This window comes from Typha latifolia, chromosome 7 (assembly GCF_019914945.1).
Source record: "Typha latifolia isolate L0001 chromosome 7, TyphaL0001v2, whole genome shotgun sequence".
Classification (NCBI taxonomy): Eukaryota; Viridiplantae; Streptophyta; class Magnoliopsida; order Poales; family Typhaceae; genus Typha; species Typha latifolia.
Genome location: NC_133092.1, coordinates 1,804,257 through 1,830,581, shown reverse-complemented (window position 1 = coordinate 1,830,581; position 26,325 = coordinate 1,804,257). Strand labels below are relative to the sequence as shown.

The 26,325-nt window shown below is 37.0% G+C and overlaps 4 protein-coding genes across 8 annotated transcripts; 1 reads left to right on the top strand and 3 right to left on the bottom strand.

The window, feature by feature from the left end:
* Positions 1-196: 196 nt before the first annotated feature.
* LOC140792722 (NAC domain-containing protein 76-like) lies at positions 197-2,000 on the bottom strand. The gene is made up of 4 exons (XM_073143883.1): positions 1,951-2,000; positions 1,623-1,803; positions 1,259-1,530; positions 197-851 (listed from the first exon to the last, which is right to left on the bottom strand). The coding sequence occupies exons 2-4, from the start codon at positions 1,789-1,791 to the stop codon at positions 420-422; spliced, it is 873 nt and encodes a 290-aa protein (XP_072999984.1). The 5' UTR covers positions 1,792-1,803; positions 1,951-2,000; the 3' UTR covers positions 197-419.
* A 5,346-nt stretch (positions 2,001-7,346) lies between these two features.
* LOC140793036 (inactive TPR repeat-containing thioredoxin TTL3-like) lies at positions 7,347-11,951 on the bottom strand. 3 transcript variants are annotated; one of them, XM_073144368.1, is made up of 7 exons: positions 10,559-11,951; positions 9,740-9,935; positions 9,453-9,637; positions 8,957-9,290; positions 8,653-8,857; positions 8,207-8,313; positions 7,347-8,129 (listed from the first exon to the last, which is right to left on the bottom strand). In XM_073144368.1, the coding sequence occupies exons 1-7, from the start codon at positions 11,434-11,436 to the stop codon at positions 7,977-7,979; spliced, it is 2,058 nt and encodes a 685-aa protein (XP_073000469.1). In that variant the 5' UTR covers positions 11,437-11,951; the 3' UTR covers positions 7,347-7,976. The 3 variants fall into 3 exon arrangements, with proteins under 3 accessions (XP_073000469.1, XP_073000468.1, XP_073000470.1); XM_073144367.1 differs by having other exon boundaries at positions 8,957-9,374; positions 10,559-11,935; XM_073144369.1 differs by having other exon boundaries at positions 7,986-8,125; positions 8,957-9,374; positions 10,559-11,942.
* A 4,588-nt stretch (positions 11,952-16,539) lies between these two features.
* On the top strand, positions 16,540-20,176 carry LOC140792362 (probable beta-1,3-galactosyltransferase 14). Of its 2 annotated transcripts, none has more exons than XM_073143315.1 (7): positions 16,540-17,068; positions 17,178-17,330; positions 17,398-17,480; positions 17,571-17,670; positions 18,946-19,059; positions 19,271-19,413; positions 19,862-20,176. In XM_073143315.1, the coding sequence occupies exons 1-7, from the start codon at positions 16,668-16,670 to the stop codon at positions 19,933-19,935; spliced, it is 1,068 nt and encodes a 355-aa protein (XP_072999416.1). In that variant the 5' UTR covers positions 16,540-16,667; the 3' UTR covers positions 19,936-20,176. The 2 variants fall into 2 exon arrangements, with proteins under 2 accessions (XP_072999416.1, XP_072999415.1); XM_073143314.1 differs by having other exon boundaries at positions 16,540-17,092.
* Positions 20,177-20,366: 190 nt separating this feature from the next.
* Positions 20,367-23,142, bottom strand: LOC140792364 (transcription factor bHLH30-like). 2 transcript variants are annotated; one of them, XM_073143317.1, is made up of 3 exons: positions 22,747-22,852; positions 22,438-22,611; positions 20,367-21,129 (listed from the first exon to the last, which is right to left on the bottom strand). In XM_073143317.1, the coding sequence occupies exons 2-3, from the start codon at positions 22,534-22,536 to the stop codon at positions 20,659-20,661; spliced, it is 570 nt and encodes a 189-aa protein (XP_072999418.1). In that variant the 5' UTR covers positions 22,537-22,611; positions 22,747-22,852; the 3' UTR covers positions 20,367-20,658. The 2 variants fall into 2 exon arrangements, with proteins under 2 accessions (XP_072999418.1, XP_072999417.1); XM_073143316.1 differs by having other exon boundaries at positions 22,438-23,142.
* Positions 23,143-26,325: the final 3,183 nt, after the last annotated feature.

Genomic DNA, 26,325 nt, shown 5'->3' with positions numbered 1-26,325 from the left:
TTTATTTTTTTGTGAGTAGGTGAAACTACCCTATTGGTGGAGTATAAACTCGTTCTTACGCCATTAGAGGATACCTATATCAGCAAAGAAGAAGACGAAGGATGACAGAAGAGACAAATTAGGGAAACTAAATTGCTTCGAGATAGAGATGATTTGAGTCGGCTTAGTATAACTCACAACGAGTAACGCCTGAAAATAGTAGCTTGTGAAATGAACTGGAGACTCGCCTAATCTCTTTTATAATAAATCTTACACCTCATGAGCAGAGTAACAAACATGAATAGATAAAAAAAATCTCTTGTTAGGACCTTAAGAAATGCTAATGGCCCAAACAATTTATCTATATTACATTTTAGTCTCTTGAATCTCGTAAGGTAGATAGCATACGTCTACTGAAACAAATGAACCATGCAATTGCCTTACTGCAAGAACCTCTGCACTGAGGAGCCCATGCTCATGAGCTGAGATTGTGGCTTGAGCTTACCCTGGAAGAGCTGATCCAAGTTCTGGTGAGATGCGAGGAGCTTGTCGAGGATCGACCAATCTCCGGCGAGCCTCTCGTGTCCACCTGACGCTTTTATCGGAGCGTGGAAGCAGGCGGCATTCGTGGAGACTGAAGGCATGAAATGAGGATGGGAGGAATATTCGGAGCTCAGGAGACGAGGGAGATTCGCCGAGGTTTCGTAGGAGAAGTCAGTTGGGATCTGGAAGATATGTTTCTGCTCCATTGGAGAGGAACCAGTCGTTAACAAAGAATTCAGTTCGTCGTCGTCGTGGAGCATTGCTTCGGGAGGAATGCTCCTCTGGTAGTTCTTCTTCTTGAAGACCCTACAGACGACCCATCCATCTTCCTACACGGTAAACACGAAACAATACCTTAAGAATTTCTATCATTACCTTTTCATTATTTAGTCACAGCTATTTTTTCCAATTTTCTACTTCATTTGCTGATAACTAATTTAGATGTATTGTTGATCTCCTAAGGATATACCTACTAAAACTATAACTTCTTGTGATTCGTGATCGACTAAATTTTTGTGGTAATGCTGCAGATCTTGTCAGAAATTAAAGTAACCTTATACCCTTCTGTTAGTGATCTATGAACAAGAAGGTTAAGGGTCTCTTCTGTGCCAATATTCTTGGAAAGAATAATGACCACTGCCTCTTTAGCTACATAAGTTGCAAGAAGACCTACATGTCTAAGGGTCCTTAGTGATCTACGATTTCTTCTTTAGGGTCTCGCATGCAACCATGGTACCTGAACCTCGGAGCTTTCATCGTCGAGACGGTACTCGTGCATGATCCAGTCAGTCTTCTGGCCATGAGGGGCTCTCCCAGTGTAGAAGACCAGGGTTTTTCGCATGCCGATTCTCTTCGAGTTGCTGAGGTGAATCTCCTTGTCCCTCCCGGTGGCTTTCCAGAAACCGGCGGTCGTCGCACGGTTGGTTCGCGATCCGGTGGGGTACTTCTTGTCCTTGTGGCTGAAGAAGTACCACTCATCTTGAGCGCCAGATCCAATTCTGCACTTGTCTGCAAAGGCACCACAGTAATATATATAGGTCCATGAACATTGAACACCAAAAAGATCAAATGAAATAACCAATGGCTATTATAGATCTAACCTTTGAGGTCCCATGGTTCGAGCTTGTTAAGATCAATGTCTCTTATGACATCAAGATCAATAGCTTCAAAGGCCACCTTCTTCCTCAGATAATAGTAGAGTAGCTCCTCATCTGTAGGGTGAAAACGGAAGCCAGGAGGCACCATCACTGTCCCACTGCTTGCAAGCATGCTTGCTGAGATCTAAGAAGTAGATGACCGTGCATGGAAGCCAAAAAAAACTGATCAATAGAAGTGCAAGTAACTGAACTTCCAAACTCCAATCACATTGCAGTGTAAAACTCTACGTAATTACAAAGAGCTTAAAGAGAAGAAGAATAACACACAGACCTTGGAACTAGAAATGGAGCAGCAGCAACAAAAGACAACCAAGAAAGCCAAGAGGCAAAGGACGCTGCAGCTGCTTGATGTATAAGAAGATGCACGGAATTTAAGTGAGGGGAGGTAAGCCTAGCTAGCTAGGTAATTAATTAAGATTAATAATAAGATAATCTTACAGCCAGTAGGAAAACCTAATGAAATAAAATAACAAGAGGAGATACAAGGAGATAGCTATAATTAATGCTATATTTGTTCTTAGTTAGGTATATATATATATATATATATATATTCAGATTGCAGTCAGAATGCACTGGTTTTGGACTATTTTGGAGAGCCTAATGAGAAGGAAGGGGGTTTGTCTGTTGACTAGGGGACCTGCCTGGATATCGCCTTATAAGAGGTAAGGAGTAAGGAGATGTCTAAAACCGTCAAGGAAAAAGAAGATTTAATCATATAATGTAATAAAGTTAGAAGGAAAACTTCAGAAATTTCAAATGTATTATTACTAAGCATGTTTGTCAAATGACCATTTTGTCCTCCAAGTGTCTGCCTTCTCTTTCCTCTTGTATTGCTCGTTAAAAAAAATTCGAGGGTATTTTTGTCATTCCAGAAAACACAGAAACTGAGGAGGATATAATATTAGATACGTGAAGCGAGGTGGGCCTAGAAAAAAAGGCAAGCCCCTCAAAGTCCGTTGGAAGGACGGCGGTTTGCACGTGCAATTACTCCTCGAGTTCGAGGATTCCTCGATGAACTTAAAATTAAGGCTTTCATTGCTGAGCAATTCTTACGCTATCCTCCCTTCTCTCTAGTCGCAATCAATATGGTCAAACAAAGAATAATTCTAAAGAGATGTCCATCCGAGGACTTTCTTTTTTCTTTCTTTCTATTTTCATTAAATTAAAGACTAATACATAGATTGGAACTTAATTCACGAGTGGACAGAAGAGTACAGTGATAGTCACACAAATTCTACGCTTGACTACAATAGACAAGTCAACCTACGACCCGTCGCAATTTGGTAGTTAAAGAAAAACAAGCTTACGATCCCCAATAGTGGAAGATATAGAAAATATTAATAGTGCCGATGAAAGAGTCTCGCACCCATAATAATACGGCAAGTCGATGACAATAGCAAACATCAATGAGGATAATATCGATAAAGACGATAATAAGAAGAATGATAGCAGTAGCAACGACAATGTTGATCCAGGAAGAAAGAAAAGAACAACGAAAAAGAAAGAAGAGGATGATAAAGAAAACTCCCTCGATATAGAAGAGGAGAAAAAAAAAATGGAGGGAAACCCTAACATAGAGATAGGGCTAGCTGGATGGCTATAGATACCATTTCACTATTGAAATTAAATACTTTAGATTTTTTGTAATACATTATTAAATGCTGTAGATAAGGGTTTAAAGAGACTGTCAATCCTTCCTTGGGCAATCCATATGTTATATTATTTACTTTTACTAAATTTTATCTATAAACATTTAAAGAGACTATAAAAGATCCTAGCACTTCTTTATTTTTCACTTACGTACGTGTTCAAAGCTGTACGAGCACAAATTGCACTAAACCCATTTCTAAGAAAGAGTTAGCCGACTAATTCAATTAATCATAAATGATTAGCTTCATTATGCAATATATAGTCTTATATACTCTTTAAATTATAAAAATAAAAATGAAATAAAAGAAAGTTACTTGATTGTTTTGTTCTGAGTTGAGTGCATTAGTCATAGTTGGGATTAATCGACTCAAATAACTTGTTAAGGTTGTCCCAATTTAAGGGTTTTGTCCCTTGGATTCCATGATAGTTGTAGTAGTCACTTCCATTCTTCTCCCATTCTTCTCCCGTTCTATCCCTAGAGTTCCTAACGTGTCCTGTCCTATTAGAACCACCAGCCTTGTTCTTTGTTCATGTACTGTCTCATGTTTAGATAAAGAGGTCAAAGTTCTGGTTTACTTGTACTCATGTACTATCTTGAATATACTGTGTAAGATATTTTATATATATATATATATATATATAAAATATCTTGCAGTCAATGGTCAAGACTCAAGAGTCACAAGCTAGTTATTGTGGGCCAATCTAGAACACTTGGTAATGCGAACTAAATGTTGAAATTTGAATGTCTTTTTAGAGTGTAAATGAAGCTAAAATAGTGGTCTTCACTATAAAAAGGCCCCTAAGATTTTTCTCCAGAGAATCCCGAGAGTGTGATATGTCCTTGGAGATCAAGGGTTTAGTTTGGTCGTTGAGTAAAGTTATTCAAGCATAAGTTCACAGATCTCGTTCGGTTAGTGAGTAAATAAATTTATTTAAGAACAAGTTTATTAACCTTTATATATATGTAAAAATGTTCTCAAAATATCATGAAATATACTTCATATTCCTAGTGGTGCCCAATGGGCCAGACTAGTTCTAGCCCATTTAATAAATAAGCTCAAAGTCATTATTTACAAAAACTTTTTTGCACCTTTTTTTTTTTCTTTTCAGTGAACAAAAAAAAAGGCTCAGTTTCATTTTGAAACATAATATCTACAACTACCGTTAATTTACATCTTTACAATCCACAAAACATCATAAAAACAGCGAGAAAATTATATCATCTCACAGCCATTACAATCAAACCATCAGAAATTAATAATATAAGTATTCAGCATTAGTCATCCACTTGAATAGGCTCTTTATTTAAATGCATAGTTGGTTCTTCTTAGTAATCTAATAAGTGGAAATTATAATATAAGTTGATGGTTATGCTAGTCGTTATCCTCTTATTTGTATTGTTTGCTAGGTATGTTTTAGCTCATGCAAACTTTGAACAGTCAAAGAATGAACTATCTCAACTTTAGAGTTTAGACTACATGTTAATTGTCTCTAGGTTTCTTGTAGACAAGTCATAATAGTATATTACTTTCAGCTCAAGTAAATTACAAATTAATTTGACACGATATAATAAGAAGAAAATAAGAAAGAATACAAAAACATAGAAAAATAATTAATCGAAAGTAAATGTTAATATAGTCTATCTAAAGATTTATTTTAGAGAGTCTTAGTTCGGTCAACGACTGTCACTGCCCGCAATGAAAAGTCTTAAAAAAGTATTGGATCTCTCTAGTCTTTATAACAGACAAAACGTTATCCATCTTCTGGATTAACTGTGCTAATTAATCAAACATATATTTCACATAAACAAAGGCCCATTACTGCAAATAACGTTTATTTTCCATGGAAATTTCCACATTCATGGGTACCAAATGTTGTCAAGGTCCACATACAGTACAACTTTTAAGGCTTTGGCAATCCAAATCTCCAGCAATCTAATTTGACGATTCAAATGTGGTGGCATCAGCTCTTGGCCACTTGTATAATCCATTTGTGCTCTTTATTATAGTAAAGTATCATAATCTCACAATCAAAGATCTCTTCATGGTCAAAAGGAGTAGATCTAGAAGTAGTTGTTGATGATCCCTTCATAGTCATACATTAGTCAATAGTCATATAGTTGGTAGGGGGTTGGAGTGACTACTATCATGTGTCATACAGTGCAAGGGAGATGGAATATATTCAACTGAGTTGGATACTTTCAAACAAAAGAGAACAAAACTTCAAACAAACAAAAAATGTCATCCTACTACTGGAATAGTATATAAGCTCATAATTTTCAGAGGTTTGGATCGTATATTAATTTCTTCTATGGTAATATTCAAAAGAATGTCTACTCTAGAATTCTGGAGCCAAGTAATTCCTTGCATGTTTACGTGAAATAATCAACACAATGATCGATATTGGAAGACCAGAAAAGGTAGAAAGTTTAGACAATATTTAATACAAAATTATAAAGAACAACACCCTCTAATTATAGTCCCGCTTTTATAACACCAAACAATAAGAATCTATTTGAGGAGCTGAAGAAATCTAGTCACAGATAGCGTTATATATCGGCAACAAATTACTGCATAACCAGAACTAATCCGATTGACCAATAGATTCGTTGTGGAAGAATACCTTCACATATAATTCAGCTCGTTCCACAACTACCAGTCTAACCACATGAACTTGAATGAGCAAGAAGAGAACATTACAGTCGTCTCACGTTGTCTCTTAAGTCATGAAAGTTACTAAAACCTAGGTACACGTGACATAATGAATTAACCTCTTAACCAATACTATTATGTTGTTCATAGCTATATATTTGCTAATAACATATGTTCTTAACTAATATGTATATATACCTATATGTTCTTAATTAATTTGGCGGCTTGGCTTGGACCACGTCGAGAGTGACACAATAACATAAGAAGGCCAAGTAGGACTAAGCAATATATTATCCAAGTTTGAAGCAATCTCTATCCATGGCTTTAGAAATTGCCTTCATGGAATGAGACTATTCTTAGTCATTCCTTCCAGGCTGCGACCGTTCAAGCTTATAAGTCCTCCCTTAGTCTCAAGGAATCTCAGATATATGTATATACCTATCGTGAAACAACTAAGATATACGACAATGGAAGAAAAGAGAGCCGTGAAGGTGAAAATTATAATGACGAAGTTCGTGAGCACCGACGCCGCACAGTTCAAATCCGTCGTGCAGAGTCTCACCGGGAAGGATTCGATGATCGATATGATGCCGGACGGCTTCGACGGCATAGAGGATAATGTTGGAGTGAGCCGGGACGATGACAGCAGAAGAAGAAGAAGAGGAAGAAGGAAGCAGCCTTTAACGAGAAATTTAATGCAAGAAGGGGTGGTAATGGAGTTGGTGCCATCCGTGGAGGAGTTGTTTGAGTTGGTAAAGGAATAGGATTTGGGTTGTTAAATGTTTGATGGAATTAGATGCATGGCGATAGAGAAAGAGAAAATTTTAGAGGCATTATTATTGCTGCCCGACATGCATCCGTGGAGTCTTACTGCGTGACAGTTGAGAAAATACAGAGTCTTTTACGTCCTGTATTTTTATGAATTTCATCTAATATTGTCCGTGTTTACACTTCGACCTTCGAAATTTTTCTGAGAATAAAGTCTGAAAATGGGGTTCAAAGTGTAAATAGTACTGATTACAGATTCGTGAAAAAAATGCAGGGTGTAAAGTGTATATATATATATATTCTTCTTATTTATCTTTCATAATTTTTTGTGCAAATTCTAACTTTATGTGACATATTTGAGATTGCTTCACATGGAGTCCCTGCCAAATGCCAATTATGCGACTCTGCGCTACTCACTAACCTAGTCAGGCCACCACTTTGAGCACACAACTGCACAATGTGAATCATTATATCATTTGATCAAAGAATTGCTAGAAGAGTAATTTATCTTATTCCTAGCTAACATTATAGGGGACTTTGAGAGAATCCTTGCATTACTCAACCAAAATATCTAGAAGGTTGGTGATGTGCAATCATATGAATGGAAAGCACTTCTTGTGAAAGATACATGTCATCCAAATAGGAGTTTAGAACAGATAGCCAAATGATGGCATTAAAAAGAATTATCAATTCTCTTACTGATAAGACTAGTACTTTTTATCAGCACCACCAGTAGTAACACCACTACTTGCAACATCAATGATCTCTCTCTCTCTCTCTCTCTCTCTCTCTCATTAGACATCCACTTCTCCAATGGCTTGCAGTGACCACCTGGCCCAATGTTTTTGAAATGCTTGGTATATGTTTTATATACATGTAAACAGATCTGCACCGGCCATCTCTTTTTCTATCTTCTCTGACAGCACAGCTAAGAGGAAAATGGTGTGTTGGTGAAGGAAAATTGCAACCATAGCTAAGAGGAACCGGGGGGGGGGGGTGTCCAAATAAGAATATGGAGAGGGTAAGGCAGGGGAAAGGATAGAACTAAGGACAAATGGTAGACAAGAAAATGTAGGAGAAAACTAGTTTCATGGCACTTAAATCGAACTCTTTTCATGCTCTTCTTGTTGCAATAAAGTGATAAACTATTAAATGGCTGGACTGGTTTGGTGCTTGAAGTGGATGAGGGGTTTCAAGGATGCATCATTGAAACATTAGCTTCACCCGACTAGAATACATAGCGTCTCACAGAATACTCCAACGACTGATGGCTAGGGCAGATCATCTCCTTCACCCTTGTGCCATTCTTGTAGATTTTGAATGTTGGTATTGTCCTCACATTCTCTGCCTTTGCAACAGCAGGACTCTCGTTCACATCTACCTGGGTGCAGCCATAGGATGAAATCAAGAGAAGCAAAAGGGTACGAGAATACAGGTGTTAAAGAATGATTTTGGCACCTTGAGAAAATTCACAGATGGGTACCGGGTACACAATGCATCCACAAATGGGGTGATTTGGTTGCAATGCTGATTCACTGGCGCCATGAAGTGGACAACAGAAACTCCTGAAGACATGACATTTAGATTATCATTTGCAACAAGTGAAGTTAAATGGATGTTATTAATGATCAAAACACCGTGAAACTATATATCTCTCATAGCTGCAGAAAAAAAAAAGAATGTGATAAAGTCTGCAGTATTTCAGCCGAAGCTTTATTAAAGTGTGAAATGATGCATGTCAAGTAATGATTACTTAAGTAACAGCAAAAATTAAGTGTACCTAAATTTGAAAAAGTAGAGCATGATTTGTTGAAGGCCAAGATGCAAGAATTACTTGAACGACGTAGCAAAGTGCATAGTATAAAGTACTAGATGACTATGAAAAGCAATGAATTGAGACTCACCAGGCAAATTTATAGCCATTTCGAATTGTTCGACGCCTGTAATTTCTTCAACTTCTCCTCCAAATTTCAGATTAGAGACCTCCTCACCACGGTATGTCTTAAGTGCCACTTGTGCATGGAACAGAGCCTCAGCCACCTCAGTGTCACCTGGAAGCTCCTTTCCCAAAGCCTCGTAATCTCTCACGGCTTCAGCCCATCTTTCAATCTAATCATAAGAAATTCAATTAAGCTGTCTAAACAACTCAAAGTCCATATACATTACATGAAATGTAGAAAGAACAAACTAGTGAAGGAAATAGTCCACCTTGCCATTTGAGGCAGCACGTCTGAGAAGTGCCTTAGTGTAGTTGGGTTGAATCCGGAGAGCATTATTACAATCCTCAATAGACTTCTCCCACTGTCCAAGCTTGTACCTGCAAGCTGCTCTATTGCAATACAGGACAGGGTTCAAGGAATCATGCTTAAGCCCTTCCCCATAAGCTAAGCAAGCTTCTGCAAATTTTCCAGAAGTGAAGAGCTCATTCCCCAGGGATCGAGCTCTGACTACTGCTTCCACCTTGTTCAGGATTGCTGTTACTTCTGCATTTCTTGGATCAATTTGCCTAGCTTTCTCAACTGATGCAACTGCATTGTCAAATCTGCAGAATATCCACAACAAGTTCTCACTAACTAAAGAAGTAATACCAACATCTAACGCAACTGATGCAACTGCATTGTCAAATCTGCAGAATTACAACGAGTTCTCACTAAATAAAGAAGTAATACAAATATCTAACCACAACTTGAAGTTCTTAAATCACCTTCCCAATGCCATTTCAACTTGAGCACGAACGAAGTGGAGGTAAGAATTGGAGAAAAAACCAAAAAACTTTGTAGCGGAGCAGGACCAAGATGAACAATCAAGTTTGGATGCAGTTGATATAGCCAAATCGACATCATCAAGCTGATGGAGCCGGAGAAGAGCTTCTGCTCTTGAAGCAATTATCTGCAAATTGAGAATTCAAACCATTTGATTTTTTTCCCCCCAATTAATTACACGTAGCTAACACCATTGATTGAACAGATAAATTTGAGTCAGGATTTTCACCAAGGGAGATGAATCTGCACCGGATGCAATAGCAGCATCACTTTCCCTTAATGCACTCTTCCAGTCTCCAATATTGCGGGCATCTGCACATCTGTCCAAGTGCTTCTCCACTGCTTGTAGCTTCTGCAACTCTGCAAGGTCTGGCTGCGAACTACCCAGAAAGAGATGCCTCCGAGCATGCTCAACCTGTCCTAACCTGCACTTGAATACCCCAACTAGCAAATTACATGGAAGAAAGATTTCAGATAGTTTCTGTAGATTTGATTATTACATAATGATCTTAAAAAGATAATTTTCTAGAAATCTAGTTGGATGATTCACGAGATTGAAACCAGGAAGTAGCTCAGCGAAACCTACAGGTTCAACGACACCACAAGAAGTGGATGCAATGAAGTACAATAATGGAAACAACAGAAGAACAAAGCAGCCACTCAAAAAAGGAACTTTAGTTCCATTAGGACTGGATAGGAAACCAGAGTAAAAGAAAAGAGGTCTACTTGTGCTATATTTCATTTTTCAACAAATAAAATGCTGGTAAATGGAGAATCTATTCCAAATTTTTCTCGCACCTATCTGACAGTGAAAAGGACTAATCAGACAGAATTCTCAACCACAAGCATTAACTTGCTATCATCACTAAAGATCAATCAAAGAACCACAGCAGACAACAAAAGGTAAAACCAAATAAAGCAAAAGTTCCCCAACAAAGAAAAAGTTCAGATCCAATCACAATCTAAGAATAATATGATCCTTTCGACAATGGTAGAATCTCAATGTCCCATGGTTCAATAAGTTTAATAGAATAAGACTAACAATTACCTCATATGCAAGGATGCAAGCCTCTGGTGCGCCCGCCCATACGCTGGATCCAAGCGAACAGCCTCCCGGCACTCCTTAACCGCCTCCCCCAACCTCCCCAGTCCTGTAAGCGCCGCGGCCCGATTACTCCGGCACGGAGCATTATCCGGGCACAGGGCGATCGCCCTATCATAAAGCCTTAGAGCCTCTGCAAACTGCCCCCTTTTGTACTGTTCATTCCCCACCCTCTTCACCTCCTCTGGATCCATGCTCGCCATTGCTCTCCTCACCGCCGACTCCCCCACATTCCCCATGACCATCTCTCCCCCAGGCTTCGCCCCTCCATTTCCGCCCTTTATTATGCTCCCATGGCCGTAATTCCCCGTCCCGGAGCCAAGAACGTCGCTCCTCGCGGAGCTCCGATACATCATGCCCGTCTTCGTGATCTTTCCCGACGGGCAGATGTTCCCGGTCGGAAGAATGTTGGTCACAGGAGAACTGGCTGTACTACTACTACCACTACTGCCGATGCCAATGCCCGCGCTGGAGTAGATAAGTGGGCTGGAGCCGGTGCGGCGATGCCCGGGCTTTGAATTCTTGGAATCAGTAGCGATAGGACTGGTATCATTGGGTACCAAAAAGATCTCGCCAGAGAGGCTACGCTTTCCGGCAATGCCAACCTCCGGCTTCTCGACACCGGAGGAGCCAGAGCTGCTGCTGGTGGTGTTGGTGTTGGTTACTGTGGCGGAACTGGGTCGGGTCATGAGAGGGGAGACAGGGGAGCTTAGATTGAGGAAATCCTTCGAGTCGGGCTTGTCGGTCTCAAAGCTAGGGGCAGTATTGAACCGGTCGGATAGGTACCCAACTCCGGGAATAAATTTCTGGGTGCTGTCGCTCATGTCGCCTGGGTGAGACACTTCGTCGAACACCTCGCGGTTTCAGCTCGGATCTCTTCCAAACAATAGTAAAACGCTGTTAGACTACCTGCGACCGGCGCGCGCAAACTGGCAACTTTGGAGATGGGTAGGAGGAGAAAGAAGACATGAAGAGTAAAGAGGGATCAGGGAAGATGGGTATCTCGTGATAGGAGAGGAGGAAGCAAGGTATGAATGTGGCAGATTTGGATATTGGAGTAGGAGGAGGAGAAGAGAGGAGAGGAGAGCGGAGGAGGGAGAGAGGAGAGAACCAACTTAAAGGAGGAGCCTTTTTTTTTTTTTTTTTTTTTTTTTGCTTTTCTTCTCTGTGGGGTCCTCTCTCTTCGCTCTCACCTCTCTCTCTCTCTCTCTCTCTCTCTCTCTCTCTCTCTCTCTCTCTCTCTCTCTCTCTCTCTCTCTCTCTCTCTCTCTCTCTCTATTCTCTTCTATGTGAGCTGCTGCTTCACGGGAAAACGCCGTGCTCTTTGTTTCTCTCTCTTCTATTAACCCTTCTCGCTCCCAGTGAGTCGTGGAGGAAGAACATGCGCACGTCAATGTCCTCTCACCTCCGGTCATCTTAAGCATAATCTCACTTTTTTCTAATTTTCCTTCTTCTTTTTTTGTGTGTGTGTGGGTGAGCAGGTTTGCGAAATTATAAAGATATATCTATTATTGATCGATTCAATCATACACACAATAATTAGCTTTGACTCGTAAGAGCACGGATACGAATCGGGCACCTTGTATTCTAATATAAACTAATGTATTCAAGGGATTTATTTATTTTTTTCAACTTGACACCCTATACTATGTGTTTATTATGTCAGTTCATTCGTAGACACTGATACAAAATAATAATAATATACGGGGCAAATCAATTTAGGTTTCGCGTAAATGTAATTCCATCCAAAACTCGTACGGAGATAGCGTGTTTTGGGAAAATTTCGCATCTCACGCAACGCAAGCCAAAAGAAACTCCAAGATTTGGCTCCCATGGAAAGACCAAAATAGCCTGCTTAATTATCAAGAAATACTAATAAAGAAAAAAGATTTCCATTCCTATTTTGCATTGCCAAGCCTAAGAAATATACATAGTTTGGCTTATTGCAACCCATCCACCTAAATGTCCCTTTCGTGAGGTAGTCAAGGAAGACTACTGTTAAAGGTTTAATCATGCCATGGCTAATGGCTTGCTGCTTATTCCTTTCTTGGGGACCATCTAGTAGTTAATAGTGCATTAGAGGAACACTCTTTGAGACAAAATCACAACTGAATTATAACTTCATTTTGGATGTAAATTAGCCTAAAAGACTTCGGAGTTTGTACATCATCCTCTATTGAATGCCAAGCTTTTTGTTTCTTGTTATTTCTATGTGGAACTAAACATTTTCATGTGGTCCAATAAGCCAAGGGCAACAACAGTGCATCCTAAATGTTAAGTTAGAACTACCAACAATTTGATATAAAATCAATCACAATTACCTTCACAACTTTAATATATATAACATTAATATGGAGGGTGAAATCCAAGTCTATTTATTCTACAAGTTTACATTTTTATTGTCAATAATGAAAGCATAATATAATCTATGCACATTGCATTAAAATTGTTTTAATGATTATTTATGAGTTAATATAATACTAGAGTATACAAAATCTAAAATTATGTATAACTTAAGTATAAAACCTTTACTTTGCTCTCCAACTAAATAAGTAATTAAGGATATTTTTTTTTTAATAAATCCGCATAGGCATTAATGGGAGAAGTGAAGGGCATTTTGGTCAATGGAATGTCCCTCGCGACAAGGGCAGTTGGCCATGTGGGGTGTTGTGCCGTGCCAGCTGGCCCATTCAGGGAACCCAAAGGGCTCCAGCTAAGCAGCCAAGTACATGACGGCGCCCCCTTTGTGCTCTCGATCCCATCCCATTCCTATATATATACATATACACACTATCACGCGCGGTCATCTCACCGCACTGTACCCGATCCCAAGCCACACGGAGAACCAAACCGAAACCGGATTAAAAGGTCCATCAATCAAATATTAGCTTCGAAAATTCGTATCAATTTTATTATATATCTTATAAAAATAATATATCTACTGTATACCCTGTTACGTTACGTCCTGCTGCCATGGCTGCAGGCGATCCGCTTCTACTGGAAATCATTTATTAATCTCAGAGCACTTAACACTAGACTTAGAGATAACAAAGAGGATCATCATTGTCCTAACCTTTCCAATTCCCATCTATCACATGAGATGTGATTAGCTTTTAGTTTATACAAAGAGATTCCATAAGTCCATGGACCATTCTACCCTCGTGTTTAGGATTTCTTAATAGAAAGTATTTATTGCTCATTACGATCATAATGCAACCATAAAGCAAGTATATTATATATATACATTTATATCTCCAGTGACAAAATTAACCCCAAATTGCATACGTTAAAGTGGAATATACCTCCTGATATCTCTTCCTTTTTTTCCCCCAAAATAGTGCACACTAAGGAGAAAGGATTAAACAAACGGATCAGCTTGTATTAATCTAATCCACTATCAATCTAGCTTGGACTTTTTTTTTATTTATCAAAATGAGTCTCCATTTCACTGTTTATTTCATGAAAGTATTGAATTAATGTTAATCTATTTCAGATAAACTAACTAAAATAGGTTCACTTTGATTAATAAATTTGATCAGTAAGACTGATATATATTAAATAACACTACTTTAAGGAGGCCAGTTTTAATCAAAGACTCTCTATAAAGTTGAATGTAGTATTTAGATATTTTAACACTGTGCTCATACCTAACATCTAACTTATTCTTGAAAAAATATATATTATATATATTCCCCATTCTAGAAAATTAAGAAGCACGATACGATGCTACAGTAGGTGAGTTGCATCATCTTGCATCATCCTTGCTCGATTTCTGGGCACTTCTGACATTAGCAAGTTGTTCTTAGAAGATCATTTTGTGAGTGCCCAGCATCATTGCTCGTTAAACAATTCCCTCGTTGCATTAAGAGGTCATTGTTGGGGGACCTTTTTGGAAAAGGACTAAAAGTGGAGGTGGCAAAATGCACATAATTTCGCGCTATCTGGAATAATTGTCTTAGCTGGAATGGCTTGTACTGTGAATAGAGAGCTTTGTTGGATTAGCTGGAGGCTAAGTGGACCCTAAGACAGACACATTAGCTATTCCAGGTGTTCGAAATAATGAGATACCAGAATAGTTGTTCCATTTCTCTGCAGAAGTTAATTAATATTATTAAAAAAAAATTTAATCCTTCTCTATTAAGTGTCCAAGTATGGGTGAGGTGGAGAGGGTTATTAAGGGAAGAACTCGTCCATGTGCATGGGTCGCAATGAGAGGAGAGGAGATGATACGTGAGCTGGCTACCTGAGCACGTGCTTCACATGGGGTGTTGTATTTCGTAGCTGTAAATATAAATAAATAAATAAATAAATATTGTCTTCTTGGGCTGGATATTTTTGTTGACGGTTTAAGAGGTCTTCTGCTAAAGTGGGCACGAAGCCCGATAGCGGCCCAGATTGAGGATATTGGATCGGGTTTGGACTTTTGACCCATCTGACTCGGACTCTCTTGGTTAGAGCTACATTTAGATGTTAATTTTCTTTTTAAATTTTTTTTATTAGAAACAAACAAAATTGATGATTTGCACAAAAAGACCACACTTCATCTTCGTTTTTGAACTGGCCTATTATTTTGTTTAATTTGCAAGGCTAAGTCTGCTGGCTTTTTGTATCAAAAAGGGGGGGAATTTTACTGTAGTTTTTTGAGGCTCCTACCGTTCTTTATTGTAATGAAATAATTTAGAAAAGTATATTTTAAGTATATTTTACATATGATATGATTGGAGATATTGATATTTTATATTATTATAAAATTATTTTTATATCTAATTTCTAAAGGTGATCTTACATAGTCTACCTACCAATTACTCGTCCGGGTAAAATATTCCGACTCATTAACGCCTACAAGCTCAAGCTTATTAAATATTTTTATTATATTTTTATTGGAAAATACCTATATATTAGTTCCTAGTAAACCAAACTTTTAATATTGGGCTAACTAACCATAGAAAGCAAGCAAGTAGGTCAAGCTAAACCACGATTTGGGCATAATGGATCAAGCATAACAAGACATATTGTCGATGGGCATAATGGATCAAGCTTTCGCGGGCCGTATCACGCATTACCATTTTCGATCTTAGACTAGGTCAAGCTAAACCACGATTTGGTGAGGCTTAGTCTGATTAATTTGGAGTGGTTTCAAGCCAAGTCTGTTGATCACCTCTATTTTCTCACCAACCAAAGAAAACAACCAATTGGACATACAAGTATTCTATATTACTTAAATTTTCTTTCCTCCTTTTTCTCTTATAAAAAATATGTAGTAATTACATGATACATTTGAAGCTATTATTATTATTATTATTATTATTTATAGTTATTACTCTTGTAGTTGGTAGTTATTAATGTTGTACTTTGTATTTATCAAACATAATTTACAATTATCACTCTTTGTAATTTACAATTATTATTCTTTATAGTTTATCCATGGTTCTTAGTTATTAAACATAATTAGAAATTATTACTCTTCTACTTCCTAGTTATTGAATGTGATTTTTTTTTTTTTCACAATTATTGTTATAATTTACCAAACATACATAATTATTTTACAACTATTACCTAAATATGTTTGAGAGCAAATATTTATTACGCTTCAAAATTTCCAAAAACAAAAATATAGAATATAATATAAATTTATAGAAAAAAAAATCAGAAATAAAAGAAGACCTGCTCAATGAATTTGATGTCTTCAGACTTGATATGCAAAGAAAATATAAATCGGGCATGTCGTTTAAAATTTAAATTAGAGTATATTTTTTGTTTTTGCAACTCACCCAAACAAAATTAACTTATATTCCTTGAAACCACAAAAAATGTGACAATTATTTCGTCAATTTTATAACTTAGAACTCTTTACTATTATTTCCCACAGTTTATTTATTTTTTCAATGTTTTACGAGGATATAAGTATCGTTTCATAATAGTTTCACACCATTTACCGTTAAAGGACTGTGTTACATGGCAGTGGTGAACCAATATGGTGACAATTACCTCTTCCTCTTCCTCCTCCACAATCGTCCAATCCTAACATCTAAACCCTAGAAATTACTCCATCACCATGCCTACATCCCCCAAGCTCTTCCACTCTCGCCCCATCTCCTCCTCCTCCTTACTCTCTCGTTTCCGTCGCCTCTCTGCATCGCCCTCCTTCTCTATCGCCTGCTTCCTTTTCGGCCTCTCCGGATTCCTCTTCGGCTCCATATCCATCTCGAGGCCATTCATCTCCCCTCGCCGCTGCCCCAATTCCGATCCCATCTCCGTCACCGTTGCCTGGGATCGCGCCGGCGGCGGCGCCGGCGATGTAGCAACCGCCGAGCATCCCGGCTTGATCGGCGGCGGATCAAGGGGTCGGCATAGGGCGATGGCCTTCGTTGGGATCCAAACGGGTTTCGGATCCACAGGGAGGCGAAGATCTCTTAGGGAGACTTGGTTGCCTTCCGATCGCCAAGGGCTTGCTCGGTTAGTAAGATCTACGCTCCTGAGGTGTGCGGAAGTGAAAGGAACGAAAAAATTTCGATTTTGGTATCAAATCTTTGTAAATTTCGTATCGGGGTGATCGAATTTGCAGGTTGGAAGAGGCGACTGGATTGGCTTTTAGATTTGTAATTGGGAAGACCAATGATAAATCCAAGATGGCGGCTTTGAGAAGCGAGGTAGAAGAATACGATGACTTTATGCTTCTAGATATCGAGGAAGAATACAGCAAGCTCCCATATAAGACGTAAGACGATGACTATGCTTCATTTGGTGATGATTTGTGTGGATGCTCTTCTAATCTCTTGTTGTAGGTTAGCTTTCTTTAAAGCAGCATATGCTTTGTTTGATTCAGAGTTCTACGTTAAAGCTGATGATGACATTTATTTGAGACCAGGTAACATATCTATAGGAGCTTAGCCTAAGATCCTTGATTTTTAAGAATCTTCGTGTGCTGACATTGGATTTTCCGACAATGTTTTCTCAGACCGGTTGTCATTACTCTTGGCTGAAGAGCGCTCCCACCCACAGACCTACATTGGATGCATGAAGAAGGGTCCAGTATTTACTGACCCAAAACTTAAGTGGTTAGTATTCTTCTTTTCCATGTTTAATAAAGTGACTGATACCTTCATTCTTGATGCGATTTAAGAAAGAACAAAACCTGTAACCAGATAAGTATGCATTACAGAACAGAAAGTTGCAATTTAAGAATGATAATAGCTCCTGATCTCAAATTTATCATCTTAAGATTTTGGAACTGAGATGAGCTTAGCTCACTTGAGCTTGATAATTCTTAGACTTGGAGAAACCAAGATAAGGATGCTTATTTTTTTAAGGGATAATTTTATTTTTACCCCATGAACTATTATTATTTTTTATAATGGCTCTATAATTTTTTTTTGTACATAGTAATCCTCTGAACTATTTTTTGATATATAATGACCTCCTAATGGAAGGTATTAAATAAAATATTTCTGATAGTTCAAGAGGTTATTATATACTAAAAAAAAGTTCAGGGAGTCATTCTTAAAAATGGTAATAGTTTAGAGGTGAAAATGAAATTATCCATTTTTTTAATCAGAAGTCTGTCATGTTGCATAAATAACATGGTGCTTCAAGTTGTGCGGTGTAAATTGTAAAATATAGGTAAATGCATACAATTGATGCCAGAATTAACACTTCTAGTGGATAAATGTTACATGAAACAATTATAAAACCGTGACCTTAAATTTCTCTGCGCATTGACAACAAAGAAATTCCAAGTGAAAACTAGTACTTAGATGAGTGATATTAGTTACAGATTTGAAAAGGCTTTGATAGGAAAAATGATTTAGGGGGAGGAGAAGATTTTACTTTTCCTTTGGTAGAGGTCGTGACTTGCATAACACCAATAGATAGCTTGGACTAGGATTTTACAATGGTTATGCTTAGGCCTGGTGGGTGCAATTAATTATTATCATACAGTCATGCACATGATTTGTTGTCATAATATTCTACTTATGATTTCACGAATTAGTAGACCTCTAAAATATAATGTTTAGTACTTATCCAAATAAGCAATCCTTCTAATAGGTGGTGTAACAATATTCTATATATTATGCTGTAAAATTATTTCTTTCTTTCTTAGCCTGGATGGGGTGTGCAAGGGTGCAGTTCTTCTGAAAAAGACACTCTTCATAAAGGCTAATGCTTTCCAGTTTGTTGTGTCTTTGACACTCTTAAGTACTATTATAACTATTCTGGTAGCTGTATGATGGGTCTGATTTGCATTGATTATGTCATATCTTTGTTCCAGTAATATGCTAATCAGCAGATTTAGAGTTTAGTTGGTCGCCTGTTTTCATCTTTGCAATATGCAGGTATGAGCCCTTATCATATTTACTAGGGAAGGAATACTTTCTTCACGCATATGGCCCTATATATGCACTGTCAGCAGATGTCGTTGCAAGCTTGGTTGCATTGAGAAACAACAGGCAAGTAACTCAATTTATCTTCCTGATTAGTCTTGTGTTCCGGGGCATATGCATAAATTGCTTGTAGGTTGCTTTGCCTGTAAAGGAAGGACCAAGAAAGTTAATGCATGCAGTATTATGCTAGGATAATTGACAGATATCAGCTTGGTCTCTACTCTCTATCTCATGATTTTAGTATTTGATTATGTGATATATATCTTTGTGCTTGCAGTTTCCGTATGTTCAGCAATGAGGATGTTACAATAGGAGCTTGGATGCTTGCAATGAATGTCAATCATGAGAACAATCATGCGCTTTGCGCACCTGAATGCACGGCATCATCAATTGCAGTCTGGGATATACCCAAATGCTCAGGTTTGTCTCCCAATTGTTATTCTCAGTTCTGTTGTGATCTTGATTTATATGAAACTATTCCTTTTGGATTGTATTTATACCTGTAAAATATGGACCCCTTTTTAATTTTGTATTTGTTGGATCACTAGAACATTATTGAAATACCTATTCAACCGACAGTAGGATGTGTTGCAAGAATATGAAATCATTTATTATTTCAAATTCATGGACATATACTGAAAGTCTATGGAGCAGAAGCTGTAATCTTTGAAGAGCATGTGATACAACAGTTTAAGATTGTGGATTTCAGCTTTGAGGGACTTAGATGAAAAAAAAAATGATGTCCACGGGTTAGCCCTCACAAGTACATTTCTGAGATACTATCAATTTTCTTCAAGTAGTTCAATCATTTAAAGGAGCTGTTTCAAATTATTTGTTTATTCTCACTCTATTTAAATCTTCTATCCAGGGCTTTGTAATCCAGAAGTAAAGATGTTGGAGCTCCACAAGAAAGAAATTTGTTCAGGTGCTTCTGCTAGATGATTTCTTTTGCTGGATGTGCACACACAGAAATTAGGACAAATTGCCTCTTCTAATGGAAACATAGACTGCACTCACTTCTTCAGCAGCTCTTGAGGATGATTTGAGGCAATTTGCATGCACACAGGCTCATTAAGCTTCATTGCAATGTGCTCATTTTTTGCACAAATTTTTTTTTTACAGCATAACAATCGTACTTACACCATTGGAGTACATGAATGTAATTTAGATCTCATTGCGGTGAGGTTATTGTTTGCCTAGATTTAAACCATTACCAACAGGCAAAAAGGTGTACAATCACTCAGCACACCTAGCATATATCTTTGTTAGGATCCTGAAGGTTCTGAGACTTATAATTACTTACAAAAATTGTTATTGTAGACAAACATGGTTCTTGAAACAAAGGCACCAGTAAACATCACTCAATAAATAAGTTCTTGTAAATCAGATGATTCCATTAAAGAGAAACTCAGCTTCAGGATCCTAAAAAGATGGATCACAATGCTTTAACAAAACAAGTAACACTACGCTTTTGAACAAAGGTTCAGCAGTCTTGGCAAATTATAATCTGCCACAAATATCACTAGACAGTATAAATAACAGACAGAACTGTATGAAGGTAAGCATCAAACTATGAACATAAATAAACATGCTATGGCAACTCCACAATAGATGTATTATATACTGATGTACCAATAGCAGAACCCAACACGTTGGAGCCTCATCTCATGAAGAAGAGCTTGAAGATTCAAACAGCGGGATCCTTCGCCTTTTGCTTGAAAATGAATCCCTTGGCAGAAAGTCTACTTGTGAATTGATCCTATCAAGAATGGACTTCAAGGCCTGGTGCAAAGAGTTTGTGTAGATGTTTCTGTCAATATCACTAGCATTGCTTTCACACATCATAATGAAAACAATTTTAACTCGCCCTCCCAGAGTTGAGATCTCTGCCCTGATAATTTTCAGCTGTAGGCGCTCGAGAGTATGTCTTAAATCTGCAAAGAGCTCAGGGTGGTTCTCACAACAAAGTGATGCTTTGATTATAATGTTTCCGCTGACTGTCATATCACTTTCGACTTCAACTCTCACTTCATCGATGTCGGAGGGAATGGTGCAACCTTTGCTGGTTTCCACAGCATTGTTCTTCAGTTCCTTTACCTGATTGATTACTTCCGCAAGTAGTGCAGCTTTATCCAACTGCCCATAGACACTTTACCTATTTATTTATTTCTTCCAACTACATTTTACCCAGTTCAAAATATCTACAGCAAATGCAGTCATTGTAGATTATAAAATATATAAAGTTCCTACAAAAAATTTCAACGTCCTATTAACATAAGAAAATCATAACCAGAGATTGGCTTCATACTTAAGCAACAGATCACTGCACAAGAACTACCAAGTAGTAACTATATATAGCAGGAAATATCGTCCAGACATGCAGAAAAAAAAAATATATTTCACTGCTTCTCTGTCATATGCATGATAAAGTAAAATATTTGAACATAGCATGAATAATTGCTCAGGAAGATCAAATCCTAGAAAGTCAGTTATTGCAAATCAATGAAGAAAATAGCGGTAGTATATCTGAAAGTGCCAAAGCAGAGATATTTTGGCAGAGGACCTATATAAAAGGGTGAAGCTTGTCTTAGGAATCAAAGCTGGCTGCTTGCAAAAGCATACACAAGGATAAAGTCCAAAAGATTATTCATTCAATCTTAACATTATATGGAATAGCGACAGCAAACAATGCAAGGTTACAAAAGGAAGGAACAAAAGGTTGGAACTTGGAAGTTGGAACAAATCCTAGTACCTCTTATGTTCCACACCTATAGATTCCTATACACGGCAAGTAATGGTTTGCAATCACTTTCTAAAAGGACAGTAGAAAACCTAGTGTTCTTGTGTATTTGACTTTTCACTCAATCGTCTCATCAGCAGACCATCCTGACCTCATATCAATTTGGAAAAGAAAAAGGAAATATTTTACCATCTATTTAGTCAACAATAAATGTAAACGATGATGAGGAACGGCCATAGATTGTCTATTTGCCTAAAAGAAAACCTTCTCAAAAAATTTTGCAAAACTAAAGTGATATTTCGCTCTTTAAAGTATGAGACAGAGGACATATGTAACACTAGCCAACAAGAAAAGCAATAAATATGTGGCAACTAGCGAGAAGCATCACTTCAAAACAAGAAGGAAACTTATATAACAGCAACCACAAAATCTATGTTCCTTTTAGCGTAAGGATCACTTCTGGAAAACAACATTCAATTAGCGTCGTTTGCAGCATACTGTCATCTCCAAAAGACTTCTTAGTTCTTACCATCGAATCCAAAACAAAAGATAACCTTTTAAAGAAACCTTGCAAGTAAAAAAAGGAAAAGAGAAAACCCAAATCAACACAAAATCTATACAAAGGAAATTAGAAACAAACTAAGATTCGAACGGGAAAAATTGAAGTATAACTATAAAGAACAAGAGAGGAACCACCCACCAACCTTCTCGGTGCAAGGAATCATGCTCCGGAGCGTGACGAGGTGGGAGTTAATCCTCTCCCTCCTCCTCCTCTCCGCCTCGCTGTGATTCTTTAGAGCCATCGCGGCCTTCGCATCCGAAACCCCTCCTTCTCGCTTCTTCCCCAGCCTCGACGGAGCCCTTACCAACTCACCTCTCTCCCCATCCAATACCAACGACGACAACGACGAGCCCGACCCAATCGGAAAAGAACTCATATGTCAAAACCTCAAATTTACGACAAAGCCAAAGGGAGAACAACGCAAGAGAGAAACGCAAGTCGCGATTTTTACGAACTCATGAACCAGGAGGCCGGTTTGGCGGGCAGGACCAAGAGGGAAGTGTTGGGCGGCGTAGCTTCCTCTGTTGTTGTGCTTCTACTCGATAACAAGTTGATTCATTGCTTCTTATCTTGCTATTGCTGCGATAAATTGTTTCCATTACGTGGGAAAGAGAAGATTTTGAGGAAGAGATTAATGAGAGAAAGGTATCATCTTCTCTTCTTCCTCTATCTTTCGTGGATTCTAGCTTTGGGTTTCGATTACGAAGAGGTGGAATCTCTGGAAGTTGGTAACCTGTGAGGAATCTCTGCAGAGATGGGGAAAGGAGGGGTTCTTGAGAGAGAGAGAGAGAGAGTTGGAGGAGGAACAGATTGGACTATTATTTATATTTGAAGGAGGAACAAAGCCATTTGGGACCCTTTGTTTCTTTTATTTTAGCGTTACATACAACGATAATGGCTAAAGTTCAAAGCAAAAAAAAGAAAATTACATTTACACACACTCTTTTTATGAATTTACGGTCACACCCTATCTTTCCATTATTTCCATAGATTTTTCGAAAAAGACTTCGCCTTGAAAACCAACGGTGTGCTTTTAGAAAATTAAGTTTGATTACGACAGAGTAATATATTTTGGATATCCTTTAGTCAAATTTAGATTAGTTATCCACGAGCTCCACGTAATCTCATATTTAGTATTAAATTAATAAATAGAGGCATATTCAAAAAGATGGTTTTATTACTATATTATTCTTATATAAAATAATAAATTTTACAAACTACCAATTTTAATTACCAAAATTTTATTTTTATTTTTTTAACTTTTTATTAGTATTACATATTTTATATTTATGTAAGTACTACTGTATTAAAAATTCACATTTTTTTTATTAAAATGATTATATTAACTTATTATGTTATTTGTATTACATTTGGTTTTAATTTTAATTATTCTGAATGAAAATGATTAATATTGATAATTAACATAATATAATTTAATGATAATTAGTAATTGACGCTATTAATTTTTTTTTTATCTAAGTTAATAATATACTTTTATTTAGTTATATAGTCTTGTATAAATTAGACAATAAACTAAAATAATATGGAATTAGTAATCGCTTGAGATAAGCGTAGGATGACTCCCTTGTATTCAATTCTACAATCAAATACACTCTAAATTTATTAAAATTTGGAGTGTAAAATATATTTTTATAAAGAAAAATTAGAAACAAGTTATAGAGTAAACTACTCTAAAATCTGTTGAAGTGGTGCATTTTTATTTGAGTCCTTTCTTTAAATTTATTATTGTCTAAAGGACTTTTTCATTTTAATTTTAGTTAGTCTGAAGGACTTTACTCTGTGGGGACTAAGAAGATAAAGGATATTGGTTAGCCGTCCAAATGAGAAATGAGAGGGTGGACCATTATTTTACTCTCTTTCATTTGGCTCTATCACTCTATGCCATCATAATTTATTTTTCCTATGAAAAGCCTCCTCCTCTCATTATAAATTATGACCTAACTTGAGGCCAATAATCTTCCCCTAGAACTCATTGATCTCTTATCTGATGCAATACTTAAATATATAAGAAGAAAATTCATACTTGTTCTTTTATTTGTTTTTTGTTTAGACTTCAGTTCTCATCATATTACTCTATCTATATTCACTTGCTAGAGATAAGAAGTAGGACTGTAAGTTATTTCACAATAATAAAATAAAGCATAGTTAGAACATAATAAACTTTCCAATTAGCATGAATGACCTAACTTTCTAAGATTATAGTTAAGAAACCAGCAGATTAGGGGGGCCAAAAACTGTGTGCCACTCATGCTTTCTTGATGTTGCATGGCATGAATTATAATATATTGGGATTATCTCGGGTGACAAAGTTTAGCTCAACTAATCAACCCCCTTATTAGTTCTTATTTAAGATTAAAAAAAAACACTTGGTCCAATAATTAGCAAGTGGGGTTTTAACTTTTAAGCTCTCAAACAAAGTCTTCTGATATCTTTTACTACCTTGGCCACAATAAGGCCCCCATCTCTCAACATGAATGAGTAAAATAAAAATAAAAAAGGTAGGAATTCTATCAACATCTTAACATATTCTAATGAAGATTTTGACAAGAAACTTTCTAGCCAAATTGATTAGTCTATGATAGAGGGCATTACTGGGTGATATTATACAAGCAGCAATAGAAGAATACCCTTTTTCTAAGTAACTAATCCTTGGATGGACCAATAAGAAGTATCTAAGACTTGAATGATAGATAGTTTTTGTGGCTGTTTAAGCTCCATGGCTACCTGGCATTTGGAGAGTCACATAGATATATTACTTACAAATATTAATCGCTTTCTGGTCCTGCCTATGTATGTAGAATTTGTGATAGTATTCTTCAACTTTGATTAATGCCACAAGAAATGGACAAGCAAAGCCGCAGTCATAGGCTTTTTATTCCTTTTTTTATTAGCGCATATGATTGAATAAGGAAGTCAGACATTGAGATATCGTTTCTCTTGTAGCATCTCATTGCAATAGTAGTGTTTGTTTTCTTCTATGTATATGTGTTATTATAATAGAAAACAGAGATCTTTTATAACACTTTAATCTTCCCAGTTTTGAAAATTGTTTTACCTTTATTGAAAAAGAAAAGAAAAAGAAAAGAAAAAGAAAGAGAAGTTGAGGATTTTTTTTTAATTTTTTGTCAATGTTTAGAAGAGAGTCAGTGTGAACAAGAAAAAAAATAATTAATGAGAGTTCTAGGTGAAAATGGGCAAGTGGATCCAAATTGAATTAGAGAAGTATTAGGGATTTATTTATCTAATCCTCCCTTAGAAAAGTAGAGCATAGTATTTCTCCTAGATTTTGCATATCTAGGTTCTTATATATGATTATGTTATTGTTAAGATCATTGTTAGGCCCAATGCATCTGGGCCAATATATCTTTGGAAGAGAGATTAATCTCTATATGAATCTATTGGATAAATTTTCCTTTGTGCTTGTTGATACCATGAGAGTACTACAATCTACTGTGGAGTTTTTTTTTTTTTCCATCAGCAAAAGAACTTGGCTATATTTTAAACCATGGTTCTTTTGATATACATGAATTATTTATCTTAATTCACACTTAGTGACATAAGATATGTTATCTAGATACATTAAGTATAATCAAATATTTAATATTCTTGAAGTGCATCCCATGTCACGTCAACTGTTATTAAACATTATCAAGAGAGAGAGGTACGATTTAAGTAATTAAGCATTCATATGAAGTTTCTGGGAAGTTTCGAACCCATTACATTCTATAATATTATTTTGGGTTCAATACACAATACTTTTATAAATATATGTATTTTGGACCAAAATTATTTTACTTTTTATATCACTATAGTTTAAATATCAAAATTAATATCAGTTTAATAAAATATGTAACAAGATTCGGTTATCGGGTCGGATCCTGGAGTTCGGATCTAATTATATAGTGACCCAGAAAAGATTGAAAAATTACCTGTTTACCCTTCGATCGTGTAACATTCCCACGCCGAAATTTACGGTGGTAACAGTAATGCGAGCTATACCTCGGAAGAA